The sequence below is a fragment of the Coloeus monedula genome (assembly GCF_965178545.1).
Source record: "Coloeus monedula genome assembly, chromosome: 6".
NCBI classification, from domain to species: Eukaryota; Metazoa; Chordata; class Aves; order Passeriformes; family Corvidae; genus Coloeus; species Coloeus monedula.
In genome coordinates, this window is record NC_138786.1 from 38,012,579 (window position 1) to 38,028,932 (window position 16,354).

The following is a 16,354-nucleotide window of genomic DNA, read 5'->3' on the forward strand; positions in this document are numbered from 1 at the left end:
ATGAGAAAATGTCTGAGCAACACCCCTGACAAGCATGCAAATATGCAAAGAGCCTTTCTATAGTCTCATAAGCACTTATGTTATCAGTAGCTTTCTAGTTATCAGAAGTTTTTTAGTTGGTCAACTCCGTGTTATTTTACTGGCAGCCTATAATATTTCTCCTGGGCTCTACTTTCTCTGTTTAGACCATGTGCATTGGCTGTGCAACCAAGTCCAGGAGCATAGGTACGACCAGCAGATACCAAACCTGCTTGATTGACTCATTTGATGGCAGTAACATCATTGTTGGTTCTGTTACTGCAAACTAGGAAGTGGAAAGTTAATGGATATATATTTCTAAAAGAGGATGGATGGTCTTTGTCCAGAGATGGGGTGAGCTTCTGAAATTCAATAGGAAAGCATAGGAGGGGGACTGTGGAAGCTGGAGAAATATAGGGAGTGAGGAAATCCTGGTCCATGCCAAGAGGCAGTAGTGGGGTGCGGGTAATGAGCAGTGAGGTGTGCTGAACAGCCATCATGATTAGGGAGGAATATCTAAACAGACCATCAAACAGGAAAAAGTGATGAAGTCAGGTACAAACTGCTTGGTTGCCAAAGACTACCTATTTCTGTGTTCATTAAAAGTGTTCAATTTTTATGATGTACATTTGAGATAGACAGAACACGCACAGTCCTATCAAATGTAATGAATTGCACGTGAGATTTCTTCATCTGTCCACCTCTGTAGCCCTCACCCTCATGCTCCAGGGTTTCTTGTACTGGCAGCATGGCACTGCAGCTGCTTTCCTGCTCCGTTATCCCACATACCAGAAAAAACCACGCTGCCTAAACCAAGATCCTTTGTGCAGCTGTACTGGGTGTAGGGAGCCCTGCAGCCCTGTGCAGCAGGTGGATGATACAAGATCTGTATCTTTCATATGCCGTTATATTTAACAGACCAAGGGTAGGAGGCACAATTCCAGGCACATCCTTCCTCAGCCTAATGTCCATGCATGCCTTTGGCCTCTGACCTGATCTATCCCTGCCCTCTTTGCATGACTCAGCAAGTGAATTCTCATTCTTGTGATTAAAAAAATTTGAGAATTGTGGTCATTAATAAAGAAGTCTCAAGATATTTTGTGAAATTCCATCAAATTTATTTTTAATATTTCAGTTAATTAATTAATTCCTTAGTTGTACAGAACAATTGAATTAAGTATATTTTAATTCTATAAGATAATTGAGAAGACACACTGAGTTAAGCTTCCCCCCCTGCCCCCAACTTAGAACTGTCTTTTTCATTCTTATCTATCCAGAGAAAATATAATTAGACCACAAAACCCCCCAACTTTGTGCCAAATTTCAAATTATGCCATTTTTGTTCTATCTTTTTTTCTGGGTTGTGTGATCAGGACTTTCTTCTTCCCCCTTGGAGAATCTGTAAAATTGTCATGAAACAAAATGGAAAGCTGAAGGTTTTAAAGGTCAACGTTTAAAAATTTCCCATGTGGGGTATGGCTTTATCATTATCTGCAAACTTTACTACAGAAGCAGCTACAAATCATCCAATAACAACCAGAAACATTTGTTTCTGTACTAAGAACTGTAAACTAAGAATAACTTTATGCAGTAGGAGCTCAACTTTTTTTGTCTAGCTTGCTAGCACAGTGCAAAACTATTATATTTGCAAAACCGAACCAGCTGGTGTAAAGGCAGAGACTGGATTATACTGGTACGTCTTTTTTACTGGTCTGTTCCCTTCTATTCTCCCTGAGGAATTCATGTACAGTAATTTTTAGCTTCGATGTAGCCAGCTATGAGTTTTCAACTTCCAAGAAGTTTCGACGGAAGATACAATATTTTAATTTCCTGTTAATTTCTACTAAAGTACAAGTCGGGTAGATTTTACAGTATTTTTATTGTAGCGTGATACTCTTTAGATCAGACCCTTAAACAGGAAAAATCAGCATACCTTCACTGAAGTTTATACCTGTTGAAACTTTTTCCCATCTTGAAAATGATGAAGAAAACATATCTAGAGAAAGAAAAACATAGTCTCAATTAGAAAAAGCAGAAAGGTAAGAAGCGTCTATAAAGGGATGTTAAGTGTTTTTGTGGGTATCTTATTAAATGAAGAGAAAAAAAAAGTCCTGCGTTGGTTAGAATTTGTCATCCTATGAATTTATTTATTTCCCTGAGTATTCCTGGATTTGGATTTAGGATTGCCTATTAAGCTTCATCCTTTGTTTCAATATAATTTATCTTGTAATCTGGTTTTAAACCATAGTTTCAGCTCTGTGAGAGTCTCACAATAGATTTTCTGCATTGTAAGACAATATTTTCTGCATTATTTTTTAGAACTGGTTTTGTCTAAACCTTTTATTTAAAATGTATATCCTGGGAAACATTCGAGATAAGAAGAGGAACTGTTCTAATCCTGTTTGTGTCCCTGATGACACGTACATCACTAATTGTGCTCTAGTTAACTGGGCCATCTTAATTACACAGAAATGGCTCCGTGTTGGTCAGTCTGCGGAGGGGCAGTGCCCCGTCAGTCAGGTATAAGTTATGTTTTGGACTTCCTCTGTGTTGTGAGCCTTGAGGGGATTAAAGACTCAGATCTATAGGTATGACAGGGCTGCATGGACCACCGATACCGCTCCTTCTCTAAGTGTGGGAAAGCAGGCGGCGTTGTTCGTGCCTTTGGCTGCCCAGCCTAGCCGGGCCCGCCGGGCAGGCTCGCTCGTGCCAGAGCTCGGCTAAAGCTGGCGGCCAGCACTGGCCTCAGCCTCAGAGCCTCTGGGTAACTGCGCCGTGGCAACGAGCCAGGGACGAGCAGAGGCCGCTCCGCATCCGGCCGGGCCCGTAACTCCCGCGCCGCTGCGCTCGGGGATCCTTGCTCAGGGCTCCGTTTCCGAGCCGGAGCTGCTCCCTCGCAGGCAGGGGGAGCCGCGGAGCGGGCGGCTGGGTGATAAAGGCGGCTCTCTCCCTTCCCACTGGCATCAGGCTATTCAAATAAATAGGATGGAATCCTGGGCACTGCTGTGAAAAAGAAAACCCCGGGGCATTGTTTCGATCACTAATTCAGGGCGAATGAAGTAGGACCTGCATTGCTGGGATTTGATCTCACGTACAATTTGAGATACAAGTAATTTTCTATTTCGAACGCTCTCTAGTAGCTGAAACCGGACCGTCTATAATTTGTGCTCCGGTGTGCGCAGCGGGGTGTCCTTTCGGTGGTGTCCTGGCGCTGGTGTCCCGGCGGTGTTGTCCCCGCGGTGCTGTCCCCGCGGCGCTGTCCCGGCGGTGCTGTCCCGGCGGTGCTGTCCCCGCGGTGCTGTCCCGGCGGTGCTGTCCCGGCGGTGCTGTCCCCGCGGTGTTGTCCCCGCGGTGTTGTCCCGGCGGCGCTGTCCCGGCGGCGCTGTCCCGGCGGTGCTGTCCCCGCGGTGCTGTCCCGGCGGTGATGTCCCGGCGGTGATGTCCCGGCGGTGCTGTCCCCGCGGTGCTGTCCCGGCGGTGCTGTCCCCGCGGTGCTGTCCCGGCGGTGCTGTCCCGGCGGCGCTGTCCCGGCGGTGCTGTCCCCGCGGTGTTGTCCCGGCGGTGCTGTCCCGGCGGTGCTGTCCCCGCGGTGTTGTCCCGGCGGTGCTGTCCCGGCGGTGCTGTCCCCGCGGCGCTGTCCCGGCGGCGCTGTCCCGGCGGTGCTGTCCCCGCGGTGCTGTCCCGGCGGTGATGTCCCGGCGGTGATGTCCCGGCGGTGCTGTCCCCGCGGTGCTGTCCCGGCGGTGCTGTCCCCGCGGTGTTGTCCCGGCGGTGCTGTCCCCGCGGTGTTGTCCCCGCGGTGCTGTCCCGGCGCCGGGAGGTGGCGCTGTGGGCCCAGGCACGGCGCGCGGGCGGGCGCGCGGCGCTCCCTCAGCCGGCGGCCCGAGCGGCCCGTGCCGCCCTGCCCTTCCCGCGGCCCGCGCTCCGCTGCGCTCGGCTGCTACAGATGTGCGCCTGTGAATGGTTTCAATAAAATTTTATAGCCGTCATTTGAAAAATGGTAGGATTATTGTGATTTGTGCAGCCTGGCAGAAGAGAACCCGCCGGGGCTGGCCGCGGCCGCTGCTCCCCCTGCCGCGGGCTCCCCTCGGGCACCATGTCCCCCGCCGCGGTCCCAACGTGCCAGGTGGCACTGCAGCTTCCAGCTTCTCTCCTCTTCTCTTCTCTTCTCTTCTCTTCTCTTCTCTTCTCTTCTCTTCTCTTCTCTTCTCTTCTCTTCTCTTCTCTTCTCTTCTCTTCTCTTCTCTTTTTTTCTTTTTTTCTCTTTTTTTTCTTTTTTTCTCTTTTTTCTCTTTTTCTTTTTCTTTTTCTTTTTCTTTTTCTTTTTCTTTTTCTTTTTCTTTTTCTTTTTTTTCTTTCTTTTTTCTTTTCTTGCTCAGATGACGTGTCTCATCGTGATTCTGTAGGAGACTGTCTCTGTTTTTTGTCCAGGCCCCCAGACGAGCCCCCAGGCTTTTCCTGCTCCACACTGGGGCCCGAAGCCCACCTGGCCTGGGCGGCGAGGGGACACCCGAGGCTGATGGAGCTGGACGCTTGCGAGTGTCTGAGCACCTGCGCGAAGTAGCAGACATTACAACACAGGCACGTTTTGTGAGAGGGCAGAAGTAACTCCGTGGCTAATAGTTGCTTTTTATACTGCTGCAAGCTTTCAGTGTTTCCAAGTACCCTTTTGAAGGCATACAGACATTGAGTACTGCAGGCAGATGTTATACGTGTCTGTCTCCGTAAAATACATGATGCATATACAAGCGAGAACCTTTTTTCTTTTTTTTCTTTTTTTTTTTCTTTTTGCTTACCATATCACCTTGTCTCTCAAGGACAGCACATTGCTAAAATGCAGGCAGAGATTTATTGTAGGGACAAGAAGGACTTTACTCCTCCTGCTCCTCTCCTCCTCAGCTCACGTCTCCCACTTCTCTGCCAGTCTGGCATCTCTTATGCTGCACTGTGAGCTGGAAGAAAGTAAGCAATGGAGCAAGGATAACACCTTGCCCCTGCCCATGTCCACAGATAGCCTGCTGTTGGGAGATGTAGTTGCCTTCATAACTTGCCCCAGAATAAGGGCATGTTGTCTCAGTCACCATAGCCACTGGGTTGCTTTCCTTGTCTTTCTTCCCCCTCTCTGGAATGTCCTGAAAAATAGCCTACAATGAAACCTGCACAATAACAGTTTTCTTCCTTATAATGGTTTGATATACAGTGGATTCCACGAATATAGATAGCAATAGTCTCCTTATCCTGAGGTCTTGTGGGGACTCACATAAAAAAATTAGATTCCTCAGAGTGCTGAAGTGGGTGCTATCATGCCTTCAGTATACACTACAGCTTCCTGCCAGACTCTAGCTTTGGTTTAGAAGCATTGCTGCTTCACCTGGAGCCAAGTGTTGGTTGCTGGACCCTGATTCTTGGCAGTGCTGGGCCAAAATGACTCTTCTACGATGAATTTTGAAGGAAGTGTGGTTCTGCTTGGCCTGGGTTATTACCACTGCACTTTACGTAACCCAGTTGTGCACCTACTGCTCAGACTCCTGTCTCTATTTTGTTTAGAATTCGAGTTTCATGGGCAACTTTGTAGAAGAGGATTTGAGGTCCTGAGACACACAGGAATCTTTAAAAGTTCTATGCTTAGTTTGCTTTTAGCTATCTGAATGGATTAATAATTAGCAGAAATAATTTAATAGATAGAGGGGTGACAGTGAGGTACTGAGTGTGTTTACTGAGTTATCCAACTGGAAATTAAAATTCTCACTATGCTGGAAATTCATAGGTAATGGCTAATAATATAAACAGTATTAGACCTAACTTAATCTAGTCTTATAATGCTTGTAATAGATGCACATTCCTCTTCAGAGTTAATTTTCAGGCTGCTTATAAACATCACGGTCAGTTTATTCCATTTACTCTCTTGCTTTGTGGTGGATAAGACTTTGGTAAAATTATCTGTACTCAGTATGTGCCTATAGAATCATCCAATCATGTAAATTCAGGGGCACTATTTTTAATCAGACAATATAATTGGTACTAATCTTGAAATAAATGGTGCTCCTGAGAAGCAGGAGCTCCTGTCTTCTCCGGAGCACCATCTGTGTGGCTCATATGCAATCAGCAATATTTATATTAAATGCTATATATTCTGCCTCATCTACTGTTTGATTTCCTCTCTCTGAGTCTCATGCTATGAACCAAAACAGGAATCACAGCACCCAAGTTCTGACAAGTAATTTTTTCCCTCGATCTGCTATGTATACCTTGTTCATGCAGCTTTGTTCAGTCCTTTTGTCAACATTCAGTGTGCATAGTACACCCAGTCTGCCCAGTGCAAGGTGTTTAGCTCAATTTTCTTTATAATTTCTGTGAAGCTTTTTATATATCTCCCTCACATCTTCTGAAACTTTGCTGTTTTCTCTATTTCATCACAGTCATGGGGATCCAACATTTTCTTGACCCGAAATACCACATTAGGTTAACCCCAGAAACACTATTCTGCTACTCAGATACCAGAAGACCACTCTCTAATTGTTTTGGTTGGTTGGTTGGTTGTTAGTTTTAGGTTGTAAGAAGCAAAATTTTGCTCTTTTGTCTAAAAAAAAGAATATAATAAAATTGAGCATATATTTTTCACATTGCCATTTTGCTAACAAATGTGCTTTTCTTGTTCTTTCTTTTTTCTTACATGGTAAGGGGTTTGTAAGCAAGCTGGATGAATTCATTCACTGGTTAAATGAAGCCATGGAAACAACAGAGAATTGGACTCCTCCTAAAGCAGATACAGACAGCCTTAAACTGTACCTGGAGACACACTTGGTAGGACAAGATTATACTATGATTGCTATCAGTAATTGAAGTGTTCTGCTGTGCTTTTTATTTGATTATTATTTTTTAATTACTAGTGTGCATCTATATTTTAATGCGAGATTTGCAGCACTGCAGTTTATTTTAATGAAAATACCAACAAATTATTTTCTGTACTTGAAATATGTACTGATAACTTTGTAAAAATTAAATTAAAAGGCAGAATTGCATTACAATTGAGAGTTTATGTCCAAACTGAAAGGGAAGACAATAGCAAGAGGAGAGAAGATATTTTTTTCTGCTGATCTTGCTAGGATATTTACTACAGTGTAACATTAATGAAAGTCTTATTAGTGAGGAACTCTTATTCTATCTCCCACAGTTTTAACATAGCACAGTGTCATTTAAATAAAATATTTGGAATAGTTATTTTAGTTATTTTACTTGATGTGCATTTCGGTCAATTAATACAGATTTTATACTGCAGGCAGAAAAGAGAGCTCAGTGGGTAGATATTTTAACAGGTAAACCACGGGGCAAAAAACTGCTCTAGCTGGTAAAAGGAAAATAAAAAAAGTATGGAAAACTAAACTAAGAAATTTCCTCTCTTTCTACCAAAATCTTAGGTTCTTGCCAGTACAAAATGGAATAAAACATGGTGATAACGCTACTCTGAGCCAATGACCTAGACACCCCAGCTATATGAAACAGTACATTAGCTGAGCCCGCATCAGATCATCAACCTCCAAAGCTCAGTCTCATTTCCAGTCTCTGATAATCTTATGGTAGAAAATTATTTGACAGTCCCAGGAAGTCACGTGATGCATTACAGGGAAAAAAAAGGCCATCTTAATCCCTACCATAATAGTGGAGTGACCATTATTAAATTAATTAAGTATACATCAACCACATATACAATTAGAACCAAACTGAAAACTGTCTTCAGGATTTCAGCTATACAGAAAGCTCTTGTGGCTTTTGTTCTTAAACATTTCTGTTGTAGTAGTGCCTACAGGCAGTCACTGTATTAAGTGCCCATTGTGGTAGTCTATCAAATGCAGTATGAAGATGCTTCATTTTTCCTTATTTTGCAGGTTTTGGGTTTTGTGGCAGAGTTCAGATTTTTGCCTTGCCTTCTGCACACACTTAGTCCCATGATTCCCATTGTATTTACAGGTGCTCTGAAGACACAGAGCACGTTGTGAAGTCAGACCTCAGAAAAGGCATCGGTCAGTTCAATTTGTTTTCCTTGTACTCTGCAACATGAGACTTTTGATGAGAAGTTTTTATGAGTAGAATCACAATTTTCACTCTTGAATGGATAAAAAGAAACATATTACAGGTAACAGCTAAATCACCAGGCTGAGAAACTCTCACAGTCAGTTTCTTTTTCCCTTTCTTCCATGGGAAGGAGCACAGTAGCTCATTTATGGGCAAATTACTTCCAACTTCGCCATGTGGTTCTTGGGGAGGTGAGGCCAAACCCATCTATACCAGACTGGAATGTGGAACAGTAGCTCAGAGGCAGCTCCATCATTGCTAGAGGTAGTCCAAATAAATGGGTATGTGAGCACTTGTACATCACTTTCCCCTGTCAGTACTTAGGTCCCAGCTGCACTCTGTGTATCTAGGGTAGAAAATCCTCATATACTTCAGGATCACTATGTTATGAAACAAGTTGGGGATTTTTTTACTCCACTGCAGAAATAAAATATCTAAAGAATGGTTCAGTTTCCATTTGATAATATTATAATAATTTTATGGCATCTATGGCCAGTGAAAAACCCACTGAATAACCTGAAAAAACATAACTGAGTTTTGTTTTTTGAATTTCAGAAAATGTATGTTATCATACTAGTTTCTACACAGCAGAAAATACAGAGCATTTTTGTAGCATGGAAGATAGTTATTTGTATTAACTAGATTGTCAGCTTTTCAGTGGCTTTTATCTGTCAGACATCCTAATCTGTGTTTAAACAGAAGTATATGAACTTCAATTCATGTTAAGCTCACTGTTGAAATTTCCCTTAGGTGAGCATTGTAAGGCAGTGGTGATCATGGTTTGTGTGAGGGACTTCTCATTTTCTTCTTTTGCCTGTCAGGTTATACATGTCAGACTCACCTAAGATATGCTGAAGTACAGGACTTAGAACATTACAAGATTAGGTTCCATACTTATGGGTTTATAATACAGACACTGGTAGTAAACTAGCTGGGAAAACAAAGAAAATATCTTGGTTCTTTCCCATGTACTGCGTCTACACCAGCATATCTTATAACTGTTTCCTCACTGATGCAAGTTTTCTCATCACAGAATGTGTGAAAACTCGGTGTAGATAAGTGTTTTTATTAGTAGAGACATGTCCTTAGCCTTTGGCACAAGTTATCAATTTCATGAATTGTGATACTGTTTTCTTCGAAATACATTTGTTGTGATGACAAAATCAGTGCCATAAAGAGAGAATATTTTGCATTTATGAATGAAATCTCTTCTGTCAAAATTTAAGAAAAGAAAATACCAGAAGAAAGAAAACACAAAGAATGTACTTGTTCCCTTTTTTATTGGTTGGGAAAAGTCCTGCAGAGGTGACAAGGACAAGTTTGTGAACATATTCCAAATTTTTCAGTACTTAAAATTGTAGGCTACCACTTTAGGATTCCAATGTAAAATGTTGATAAAGGTTTGCATTTTAAAATCTCTCCCCACTCAGCCTTGCTTTTCTTCATCTTTGACATTTCAAGAAATGGTGTGGCACAGACATGTAAATAGAGTGTGTTTAAAAAAAAAAAGGCATCACAAGAAACCTACAGCATCAACTAATGAAAATCTTTGCATAAAGTAATGCTCACATGAAGAGTCAAATCTCTTGAACAGGATAGCAAAACAAATCTCTATTACAAGTGTCATAGCATGACATCAGCTTAAATTGGTACAATTCCCCAAACAATTGTTCTTGTTGATTCTTATACTTGGCCTGCCAATACTGTCCACAAGGATGTTAATCGAGACTTTGAAGCACATGAATAGTGTTTGTCAATTGCTCTTGGCTCAGCAAGAGCTGCCTGCAGAGGCATCTCAGCAAGCCTCTGAAGGTCCCACCTGGACAGCTCCTGAAACAGGGAAGCACACTGTGGTGAAGGTGGAAGGCAGCCTCTCCTCAGTTTGGTCTGGTTTTCCCAATTATCTCATTTGCACAGAGACTAGCTGGAGAGTTCCTGGACCACCAAGGGAATTCACAACTAAATGCACTGTGTGTGGACACAGGCACAGGCCTGATACCCAAATATGCCACAATTATAATGATGAATTGTAAGACATACCAGAATTTCATTCTTAAATCACAGTTACTACTTAAACTCCATAGATTTTGCCATGATGAGAAACCATACAGTTTTCTAGAGAGTATGACTTTTTTCTACAAATTGAAAGGTAGTCTACATCTTGAATGTGTGCTGAAATAGACAATCTTCATCTTAGAGAACAGTTTCCTTGCAAATTTTAAAGCTCAGTTCCCTAATGTTCTGCAGAACAAAAGTTCCTATATGCTTCATTTTAGATAACACCAAAACACAAATCTATAAATGAAAATGCTCTCAGAGATCCCTGGAATAGTGACTGAAATTATTCTTTCAATTTTACAAGTCTTCACAACTCAGTAATGTTGGTTAAACTGATTTGGGAGCTGTGTGCTTCCAATTCATATGGAAGAGCTGACATGGAGCAGCCACCCCTTGAACATCTGGCACTCTGCAGGCAGCCATCCAAGCCAGCAGATGTCAAAAACACTAATATGTTTTCATAAAACAGGCGTGTTTTTCAGCAGAAATCTACTTTTCCACAAAGGCCTCAGTCAGTCCTACTAGAGAAAAAGTGAAGCAGTTTTTTATTTTTTTTAACAATTAGGTTAAAATCAGTTCCCAATGAAAAGATAGCTTCATTTACCTTACCAAAAAGGAACTTCTGAAAATGGTTTCTGATTCACTTTATCTTTTGTATCTCTCCTTTTCTGTTATGCTGATTCTTGCCCATTGGCACCCTGATCAAAATCAGCTGCTAGGAGACTCTAAGCATAGACTTGGTGGTATGCAAATCAGTTTTCATCAAAAACAGTATCCTGAAGGCAGCTTATGAGCTAAAAGCATCTGTCTGGGTGGTACTGCTGTGCTTGTGAAACCAAGCAGACTTTCTAACCAGCTTGACAAATAAGAATTCACCACGTATCTCTTGACCATTTTAGTTTGCTAAAAAAGATGTTTAACTTTATCCCTGGCCTGATAAGGTACATTGTTTTAGCACAGTAAAGAAGTAAGCTAGCTACTGTGAAGAACTGCTGAGGAAAAGATTTAGACAAAAGGCACTATATATATTTTCTGAGGCCCAGAAATTTTAATTCTGTAGTCTTAAATTTTTCCTTTATTGTTAACACAGCACTTTGTTTTCTTGTTGCTGCAGAACTCCTGCTTGGGCACTCTAGTGTGGGTGCTCTTAGGTAATTTGTACTAAGCCATTTCTGTGTATAGAGTCATACTTAGGGCTAAGGAACACAAGAATTTTAAATGGGGTCCTGCAAATGATAAATATATTTTACACTTATTTAGGTGCACCAGTTTAAATACTTCTTGCATTATTAGTAGATGTCGGCAAACAGTATTTTTTCAGTAGACATAAAAATAATTAAGGTAAAGTCTTCTTAGAAATTTTGAATTAGTAATCAAGCACTTTTGTCCATTTTTGTCCAGTAAGACTGTCCTAATAGTCTCTTCCTTGAAAAAAATTAATTGTTCACACCAGGGTTATTTGCTTCTTGGTTTTTTTAGGCAAAAATATATCGTCTGTTTAGTTGAAAATAGAATGGCAAATATTGTTCTGTAAAAACTACAAGTGGTGAGGATTGTGTGTAGTTATTGCAGTATAAAGTGTGTTTTGGATATGCTGATTATTTCCATGAATGGTAATTTCTTAGTTTTATTTTCAGATCCCTGTCAGTAATATTTACTCCAATTTAGTCACAAGCTTTGTGCCACATTAAAATCCTTTTAGCCCAGAACTGGTTTATTATATTAACCTTCTCTGTCACCATATTTATTTTACTTTTTAGAGTCTTAGAAATATCATAGAGCAAGCATCATTAGTATTTCAAAACAAGTTAGGCAAGTTGATTCACACTAGCACTTACTTTCCTTCTGTATATAAAGTTTAGGTGCCGTCTCCATTCAGAAGCAAATTCTTCTGAAGATACAGGGGGCTTGAGTTTTATTATCTAAAGAGAAATGAAATAAGAATTTTTCTGTCTCCTTTATAAATGTTTCTGGCCACATCATGGCTCAGCACTTCCTAAGGTGTAAACAGCAAATGCTTTCATACAGAAAATAGATTGTATTTTCACATTTAAGAAATTGTGTTGGTGAAGTAATGATGCCTCAGTGATATTTCATAATACCTGATTGTCTGTTTGTAACAAGGCTGCTATGTCTGAAAAAAAAGATCATTCTCATCTCCCTGGAAAATCTCATTTTCTGAAAAATGTCAGTTTAGAGAAGTATTAAGTATCTCTTCTTGTTGAAAATAAGGTTAAATACACATACCTTGGGCTAATCTACTGACTGTCTTTGTGGTAGCAGTGGTAACAGTAATTTTGTTAAAGGTATTAAAGCCTCTGAAATGGCTAAGTTATGTGTTATACTTTTGCTATATGGGAATTTCCAATGTTCAGGGCAGCTAATATAGATAATTTTCTCAAAATATAGAATACTTTCTGCAGGATGATGGTGCTAAAGATTGAGAACCCTGAGTGGGCCTAATCTTTTGTTTCTCTAAGGACTTTGATTTGAATTTGTTTAGCCTATTGCTAGTTTGAATTTTTAAATTTTATGGGTTTTTTTAAATCTTGAAAGGCATTTTGGGTATGCATGGGCTCCTGAATGTATGTCCTTTTATATAGGAAACAGTCTGCAGAACATACTAATAAGGGATGTAGACTAAACTCAGCACATTTCACAGGCAAATAAAATTACTTAATAGGAAGTAAGACAGCAAACTTAAACAAACAGAATACATGTATATTGTCAGTTTTGACTATTATTCAGCTTTTAAAATCTGTAAACCAAATAACCTTCATGTAAACTTTTCTGTTTCTTGAGTTGAAGCGTAGGAAATATTGCTGTCGTTTTAATACACTTGGCTATACCTGTATTATAGTCTGAATCCAGAGAATGTACTGTTGCTAGTTGTGGGGAAAAATAGAGATTTCTAAACTGTTTGGACTGTTCTTCAAATTTAAACAACATTTTTTGGTGACTGAAGAAAAATAAAAGCAGGCATATAAGAAAGAAAATCTGGGTGTATTACCTTGCTAATTACAGCACTGCTATCCTGACCAATACAAAAATACTGCACTTGATCTAAAGAGGTTTCCCATAAGGTCATGCAGTGAAGAAAAGCTGACACAAATCTTTTCTTTGTAAGGAGAAGGAGTGGGGCATGTTTATGGTCCTAGTAGCACAGACGTAGATCTATTGTGCCTGAGATCTGTGATTACTGTATGTGTTTTTAATGAAGGAAAGGGATGTCCCTTTACTGTTTTCCTGTACACATAGTCCCACTCCAGAGGTTTATTTTGTGCAAGCCTGTAGAACAAGGAATAGTTTCTTTGTAATTTTCCCAGATACTTAATACTCTTAAGAGTACTAGTTTTTTTCTAACCTGTCTTTCAAATTTGTAGATACCTACCCTTGTGTAGGTACTTTGTACAGCTGCAAATTAAAAAAAAAAAAAAAAAAAAAAAATTGCATGTACTTTGGTTTTTGATTGGTTCAAACCTTCCCAGGACAGTCTTTGCTACCCCTTCCAGATTTACACAGTTTTGCATAGGAAGGGGATAGGACCCCATAATAAAATGTAGCTCTGCTGTGCCTACCTGTAACGTATTGGTTCTTAACTAGCGTCATGGAGAGCTGTCCCAGCTTTTCTAGTTCTGAGAGCCGCAGTCATCTCTGGACAGAGGAGGCATTAAACCAGAGGCACAGCATATTAGGATGTCATCCAAAAATATCTTTGCTCCTTCTACTGATGAAAAAGGGAAGTTGTAATGTCCAAAATCTGAACTCTCTCAGTTGTGAGGATTTTGAAGTCTTGTATTCTATGTGTATGAAAGTATAGTGTATGGTCTGCGCTTCGAGAACAAATGTATTGCTCTGTTGTTTTGGGTTTTTTAGTTCATAATTCTTGAGGTTTAAAAAGTTACAATTTTGTTTTCACCAGTACCCAGGATGATTTTAAGCTAATGTTTTTTTCTTTGGAAGAGGAAGCAATGAGATCCTTAAAACACAGGGCTCTTCTAAGTGCGAGAATACACTGAGTGGTATATTCTTCTGAGTATGTATTAAATACCTGATGTGATTTTCTTAGAAAACAAGGCCAAATGCTGTCAGAGCACATTAAAACCCAGATCATTCATACTTTGGGAAATATTTTAATTAATTTGCACTTGTTGGTAAAGCTGAACAAGGCAGAGTAACTTGATTTGGTAGTGTTGCAAATGTTCCCTCCCTCTCAAGTCTCACCACCCAAAACTGTAAAACTCCTAGGTCCCAAGGTATCCCAAAATGCAGATACTGTAAGTCTGAGTGGTGAAAGGCATTCCACTGGGTCCGTTGTGTGTTTGACCTGCAGAAGGCATTCTTTGCAAACAGGCGATTCAGTGACTACCATAATATAATTAAATTAAATCACCATTATAACATGCTATGTACTAACCTAATCAGAAAATTTCAGTGAAAAGTATTTTACGTAAGTTCTGACTTAGAAGCTTTGTATCTTTATATATGACAGCCTGGTCACGCTCTTTACACAAATTTATCATTGTAACAATTTTTGAAACACCTTTAAAAATTATTTGAAGTTAATGCTTATTTTATAAATAAACTGCATAATGCTTATGTAGGAACTCTGTTAATTATAATTTTTTTGTCTATTAAAATGCATGCCATTGCCTGAAATTTTAGTATTATTATGCTGATATTATCAATATAGATGTAGTCAGAAATTTGTTTTCGGAAATAAAATGAAATTTATTTATATAAAATTTGGAGATTGTAAATCATTAAAAAATAGAATGCCAGCCTCTCAAAGCACAAACAAACACACTTTCATCAACATTTAAATTTGCTTTTACTTACCTGCAGAGAGCTATTGATCACTCCCATGGGTTCTGTGCTATGTTACTCAGAGGCATAATATCATTCACATCTTAAGTACTCGAAGTAACAAAATTGCTGTGTTTTGGTGTCTGCAATGCCAAAGCATTCAGGAGAAATATAGAAAATCCAGGAAATGAGTGGAGGTTTTGATTGATAAATATTTTTATTTGCATCTCCTACAATACTTATTTTTTTTCCTTTCTTAATTCTACAATGAATCGGGTTTAATAATTTGGGATCTTAATTTATTAGCTACATTTTTTTAAGAAGGAATTTTAGTTCACCTTTAAATTGCATGAAACCTTTTGTCTGTACATATATAAAATAAGTTACATCGCCTTCATATTCCCCTGGAACTAAAACCTTTCAAGAATTGTTTTAAAACTACATAGTGTTATTTAATGCCAGAGAGTTCATTTTGGTCTGATAGTTAGTAAATTTAAATAATATTTAAATAATATACATATATAAGTTATTTTCCCCTTGGTAACTCCATATTTGCCAAGGCTGCTACACCCCATGAATTCATCTTTGGTTTGGAAAGCTGTTATCTCTTGGTGGGCTTTTTTTTCTGCATATGGTAGGACAGTACAGCTTGGACATATTTTGATTAAGTAGTTTTCGGGCATGGTGTGTCTCCAGGTGGAAGAGATGTACCTAGAAATGTGTAAGATAAGACACACCAACAAGTCAGAAGACTGTGATTACTGCAGATTATTTTCTGAGTGTCTTAAGAAGGCAAGAAATGATTAAGGGCAATGGTATAAGGTGGGCTGCATGTGCAATTCACCATGATTGTGGCAACTTAGCAATTGTTTCACTGTATAGCAATTTTGCCCATGCCACTTCCTGCCTGTGTTCTTCCCTTGTTGTCTCTTGATAATAAACAAACTGAGATTCAATTTAGGAATCCTCATGTGAACTTTTTTTTTGACAATGAAAAATGTTTGGACAGCCAAAACCAAAGAAAAATTTACACAGTGAAACACAGAAAATAAATTAGAGTTGGCAGCAGAAGAGTTTATGTGAGTTTGAAATAAAAAAAATCTGCAAAAATAGCCTCTATGTCTTCTAAATTTGCAAAATAGGCATCCTGGAGAGTAGTCTAACTATCCTTTTTCTCCACATCTAAAATTATGCATTCAAAACTTGGCTAAATTACCTAAAAGATGACAAACCCAGTAAGGAATGAGAAAAAGAAACTGAGGGACCTAAAGTATTTAATGTGAGAAAGATCTTGTTGCTCATGTTTAACATGTAACAAAGGGGAAAACCCATTGATTGTTTTATGCTGGAATGGCAGAAGCTGTGACAGGGAAGAAAGGGGTGAGGTGATTTTACAGAA

General features: G+C 39.8%; 1 protein-coding gene across 2 annotated transcripts in view; it reads left to right on the top strand.

The window, feature by feature from the left end:
* AKAP6 (A-kinase anchoring protein 6) overlaps nt 1-16,354 on the top strand; it is a 220,086-nt gene that overhangs the window by 57,986 nt on the left and 145,746 nt on the right. For both annotated transcript variants that reach the window (XM_082284079.1, XM_082284080.1), the window contains exon 5: nt 6,700-6,822. In XM_082284079.1, the coding sequence (XP_082140205.1) occupies nt 6,700-6,822 (123 nt within the window). The remainder of the gene's footprint in view (nt 1-6,699; nt 6,823-16,354) is intronic.